Source organism: Echiichthys vipera (genome assembly GCF_963691815.1).
Source record: "Echiichthys vipera genome assembly, chromosome: 15".
NCBI classification, from domain to species: domain Eukaryota; kingdom Metazoa; phylum Chordata; class Actinopteri; order Perciformes; family Trachinidae; genus Echiichthys; species Echiichthys vipera.
This window is the reverse complement of record NC_139840.1, coordinates 19,824,179-19,830,178: the sequence shown is the minus strand read 5'-3', so window position 1 is coordinate 19,830,178 and position 6,000 is coordinate 19,824,179. Positions and strand designations below refer to the sequence as shown.

General features: G+C 44.8%; 1 protein-coding gene across 1 annotated transcript in view; it reads left to right on the top strand.

Annotated features, from left to right (window-relative positions):
• The first annotated feature begins 337 nt into the window (after positions 1-337).
• The window catches only part of hs2st1a (heparan sulfate 2-O-sulfotransferase 1a), a 30,951-nt gene continuing 25,288 nt past the window's right edge, over positions 338-6,000 (top strand). Inside the window, exons 1-2 of the mRNA XM_083928462.1 lie at positions 338-523; positions 642-819. Coding sequence (XP_083784588.1) covers positions 696-819 — 124 coding nt within the window. The 5' untranslated portion in view covers positions 338-523; positions 642-695. The remainder of the gene's footprint in view (positions 524-641; positions 820-6,000) is intronic.

The window sequence follows — 6,000 nt, the reverse complement described above, 5'->3', positions numbered from 1 at the left end:
TTGAAAGGTACTTCTGTAAATCAAACCAAAAAGAAGTAACATGGAAAAAACAGAAATATTATTTATTTTAGGTTAGGCATCCTCCAAAGTCGACTCTAAATGTTCTTGTTCGCCTCTTACTCGCTTTATTATCGTGGTTAAAAAAAAAAAATGCGACACCTGCTGTCCGAGTTAAAGTGAGTTTGTGAAAACTGTCCAATCAGGTGCGAGCAGACAGCGATTGTCGACCAATAGAAAGCCTCCGCTGCGTGGTGGACTGTTGAGGCGTCCAATCAGCGTGAGCGGTGGAGATAGTGTGTCCGTGGTGCGGTGGTGGACACACACTGGATGGGACAGGGCAGCGCTGCATGGGGGGACTGCGGGCGACAGCGGCTGGTACCACCGCTCTTAACGTTTACACCCCCGGAGAGACCATACCACCAAGCCGCGCTCTGGAGGGACCTCTCGGGGCTTTACGAGGCTCCGCTGCTGGGAATTGACTTGACGAAATACCCAAGCCGAGCATGCACACAGCGAATTTGAGGTAACCCGAGGATTTGAAGAGATATCCACACACAGAGGGAGAGAGAGAGGGCCATGCTCAGACACTCAGCCGCTTTGTAATCGTCGCTGCTATGTGTGTGTGTGTGTGTGTGTTTCAGTGTATCCCTCTCTGAGCATGGACTGACCAAAAAAATCCCTCTCTGGATGATTTGATGGGGCTGCTCAGAGTCATGATGCCGCCCAAGTTGCAGCTTCTGGCGCTGCTGGCGTTCGCAGTGGCCATGTTCTTCCTGGAGAACCAGATCCAGAAGCTGGAAGAGTCCCGGGGGAAGCTCGGTAAGTTTAACGGGCTGCACCAGCACCGATCCCCGAACCCCGTCATAAAAAAAAACCCACCACAGCAACCCCGCTCTCTCTTGGGTCACTGTGTATATATTTATATTTATATGTTTGCGCATCACCATTGTGCATTTTTGGGTCAGTGTGCTGGGAGACCCACCACAAATGCTTCATGGTGTGGTTCAGACAGTGACACGGAAATGTTTTGATGACCTGGGAGCTGTCCTGCTGAACTTTTGCATGGACATTTCTAGTGTCTGTGGTGATTTAAAGCGTGCAGATAGTGTCATCCTTATGTGTGCAACGCTGTGTGGAGGTGCTGCTATTTTCAGCCTGTTGCCTTGTGGCAGTGAGTGAGTGTTCGTATACTTCAGAGCTGCTGCAGCCAACAGTTATTTTTCACTATTGCTTAATCTGACCATTGTTTTTTCCAGGGTGTTATTAATCTTAATCAGAAAGCATTGTAAATTGCTGTATGATCGTTTCCCAAAGCAGTCCTATACAACCAGTGTCCAAAACCCAAATATATTCACCTGGAACTGGAGCGTTTTATTCCATTTATGCTTCAAAAATAACTGATAATTCTAATAATTAACTGATTTTCAAAGCAGTTGCAGATTGATTTCCTGTCACTGACTATTTTTGAGATTTTTGGGACATGCACTATCTTGATCTGGGATGGTCAGTGATGAATAAACAGTAAACCTCTTTTTGCTCAGTGTAAGTTTTAGTGATATTCTGCACCCTCGGGGGACGCCACCCTGCTGCAAATCCTCTCCCGCCCCTTTACCAAACTCTCTCCTCTGATTGAAACGTTGCCTCCAAAATCTCATTGCGAGCTCCCATCAGGGGCTCACTCCCAATAAGGATCTGGGACATTGCAGGATTATCTCTCTAGTGCCACTGTTGGGGATTTTTTGTATTTATTTATTTAATAAGGAACAGCAGAACGGTGCAGTGAAGAGTACCTCAGGGGTTCAAACACCGCCTCTTTCTACTATAATTTGATGAGAGTGGGAGCCCGGAGAGAGGACGCTTACGGACCATTTTCACGGCAGACATTTTGACACGTTGTAGCAGGAAAAGCACAGGTGTAATCAATAACATTAAAAATGGCTGCAGCAAATTTCATTTAGGTGAGGCACTTCCAGGGACTTGTACTGCGTGTGCTTGTTTATTGAAATGGCTTACAGGGATACTTAAGGGAACAGACAAAGTGTTACTTTTATTAGTAACACCTGTGCTGTGACAAGTGAAAATATACATTGTATATTTCAGAGAAATACACCCACACAGGTGTCATTCTGGATGATTCAACCTCTGCTCAGGGGGACGTTGGGTGTAAATATGAGGTCACTGAACGCTGTGTGTTTATAAGGTGCAACAAAACGAACAGGAGAGCCAGGGAGCTGTCAGTCAAGCACAGTCTGTTCAGACCCACTCTGTTATTATGAGACACAATGAGTAATAACACCTCTTTGTGTGTGTGTGTGTGTGTGTGTGTGTGTGTCTGTGTGTGTTTGTGTATGTGTGTGTCATGACTACGTTGGGGCTTGAAAGACGGGCTGCCACCAGCGAACATATTGATGAATATGTTGAGTCTTTTTGAGATTTATGAACAAATCTTTAATCCAATTGAATGATGAACTTTGGTTTACCCGGTCTTCTTCCAAGAGAGTGAGGTAACTCTTTTTGCAAGCTGTAAACAAAGATGTCTTTTTTTTAGGTGTATGAGGATGATGATGATGATAACACCAGAATTATGCGACTCATAGCCCTGTTGTTCAACATTACTGCCTGCTAGTCGAAAAAACAATGAGAACATTTGGCAAATAGTGGCCTTGCAGCTAAAGCTAACCTATTGATTCAATTCAATTCAATTTTATTTATAGTGTCGAATCATAACAAAAGTTATCTCCAGACACTTTACAGAGTAGGTAAAGACCACACTCTATGACTTATGATTTATGATTTACATAGACCCAACAATTCCTCTGTAGAGTACAGTGGCAACGAAAACCTTCCCTATAACAGGCAGGAACGTCAGACAAACCCAGCTCTGTGGAGGACGGCCATCTGTCTTGACCGGTTGGGGAGGAAGAAAAGGAGAGAGAAAGAGAGAAAAGACACACAGATGGACAGGGAGAGACAGACAGACACACTTCCAGAGATGCAAGCAAGCAAAGCCTAACAGTAACTATAATAATATCTATAGTAATGTGAATATGACGTATACGTTAACACAGTTAATACAACAGGCATTAAAACTGAAACGGAAAAGCCAACTGCCCCAGAAGGTTAGCTTTAGCTTCCAGGTCACTATTTGCTCTATTTTGTACCAAATTTTCTCATTAGCCGTTTCTCAATCTGCGTTCTTGTCTGTACTTGTGTTCTCGTGGACTTGTGAAACGTCATCAGTTGCAGCCCAACTACTGTTCCAGTTTAGTAGTTCGCATCTCGCAGAGTATGGTCCAAATGCCCAGATGTGACTCGCTCCTTCCATTTCATCGATGATGCATCGGAGGTGACTATTGTGGACTTCGGACAGCCAGTTTTCCCAGAATGCATTTCGCACTAACATTAGCAAAGATTGCGCAGGAGACAACACACAACTTTGAGTTACAATTGAAATACTACTGTATTTGTGTCACGAAAAGCAGATTTAAGATGTTTTTTTCGATGAGAATATAGTTGTTTAAACTTTGTATTAAGATAGAGCCTATTTGTTTTCGGAAATGTGAGGTCCTGGGGTAACCCTGACAACCAAGACGAGCTGAGATGGTGACGTCATCAAGTTTGCTGCGTCCTCCGGAGTCTGGACTCCCGAGTCGAACTCGCCAAGTCTGAACTACTAAGTCATCAAGGGGCTTTAGGGTACTTGTCCCCACGCGCCCCAGGCCCGTTTGTACTCACACTACCGGGGCCTCGGCGGAATGCTTCTTGCTGCCTATACATCATCACGCCGTAACACGTCACTTGCATTGATTGTCATCGCGATGCGTCACATTGTTTACAAATCTTTCCATAGACCTCCATAGGAGTTTTTGTGCGTCTTGTTGACTGTTTTTGAATATTTCATCCGACCAAATCTGCAGTAAACACTCCACCTCCGCATCACACCAACGTGAACCTTTCACCACCATTGTTTTAAATGTCCCTGCATGGTCCGTCCTTCTTTTTTCTATGTCCAAAGAGGCGCACACAAAATTATGTCACAACTGCCGTAGGCTTCGTGCTCGTGCTCGTACACGTGCGCATGCTCGTGCCCGTACATTTGCAAACGTGCTTTACAAAAGCCCACCTCTCCCAAACGGGCCGTGGCTGGCAAGTGTACCGCTCCTAGACGCGGTACGGCTGCACTCACACTGGTCAAACGAACTAGACTTTACCCGTGAAACGTACCTGGGCACGGTGCGGATGGACAGTGTGAGTGCGCCTTTAGTTGATTAGTTGTTAAGGGGGAATATATCTGCAGCAATTTTGATGATCAAGATATGGTTTTAGTCATTTTTCAATCAAAAATGACAACAATTCGCTTGTTTAAGCGTCTCAAAGTTTTCCATGTCTGTTTCTCTGGGGCTTATGTGTAGGTGAGTAGGCAGACATTGTCAAAGGAGTCCAAGATGAGGCTGTGTTGGGAAGTTTACAGGCCAGATTGTAAATAAAGTAGTTAACAATCCTCGTAATTGAATGAAGTATCCCAGCTGGGTTTTCACATGTTGGAACAATCAGCAGTCCTGGGGGTATAGATGACTATATTGGCCTGTGACATGGTTTACTGCTGCTGTAAAGGGTTATACTTTACACCCAGGGAAAATCCAAACTCTCCTGGGCTACACACACACCCACACACACACACTCACGATGCTGAAACAGAACCTGAGAGGCTTTTCCCCCGACTGCCCACCACCACGAGAATCTGTGGACTTAGCAAAAAGCGCTGTGATGGATGACTGGGCTGAGCAGACGTCTGCATGCTGGGGCTCTGAATTATGTGCTGCATAGCCAAATAGTTGTGACCGAGGCTTTTAACGGGCACGGTGCTGACAGAAAAGCCACAGGACCAGTCACTTCACCAGGTATGCCTGCTGCAGGTCCATCTGTGCAACAATAAAAACCACAACAATGACATGTGGTGATCCAAACCCTGATCTCAACGTCATGGTCGCGAATCACTCTTATGTGATATAAATGGAAGAAGCTCTATATGTCGCCTCGCTGCATCATGTTTTCACACGTTCACATTTAACTTCATGCAGGTTGGAATGACCATCGCCCTCTTCTCACAGCATGGGATCCAATTGCCTGACACGTAGGTTGAATAATTTCCCCCATTAGACGCCTCCCGCTGGCAGACAAGCTGGGATTCGCTTCCAAACTAATCGTCATCCCGAGGTTTCATTGAGGAGTCATCTGCTTTACAATCATGGCGCGATGCAGCTGTGTGTCCCGCTGTGGGCCTAAATCATTATTCTGAGTATTTCTCTCCGGCTGCTCACCAGCACTGCTGCCGGCTGGGTTAACAGTAACTGTGCAGGGATGGACGGGTGGAAATAATAACAACGTTTCTTTAATAAAGAGCCACAAACAGGGATTCAGGGCCACTTTCTCTGTCAGCCTTGACATTAATTCCCCCTCAGTCTGTTTCACATGCTCACCTTGAAGAATTCTGTGCTATAATTTTGAAGTCTAAGACTGACATTCCTGCATAATGACTCATTGACGTCAAACTAGAGATGAATGCCTGAATCTAATTCAATGGTGTTTGGTTCGAAAATTCGATGAATCAGTTTGTGAAAGGGCACCAAAAAGCCCATAATCGGAATGATTTTAAAAGGACTGAAAATAATGTGCTGTCAAAGTAAAAGTATGTAAATAGTCTTTGAATTAGGGCCCGCTTGAAAGATTTGTACAAAAATGTGAATATCTTCACGGGTGATCATCTGCATGGCTTGTCTTGTGAAACTGATTCAAGTGACGCGTTTTTCTTTTGTTTGTGCAGATTCATTTGGAACTGATTGTTTTTTAAGTGCTAAGCTGACACGCGTGACTCCTGGATGAGACGTCATGTCCCTTCACAATAAGCTCAGTAAAGACAATAATAATAATAAAAGAAAGCCAGTGTGGTGTGTAGTGGGTGATGATACATTATTACCAGGGTCCCTTTCATTAGGAGTT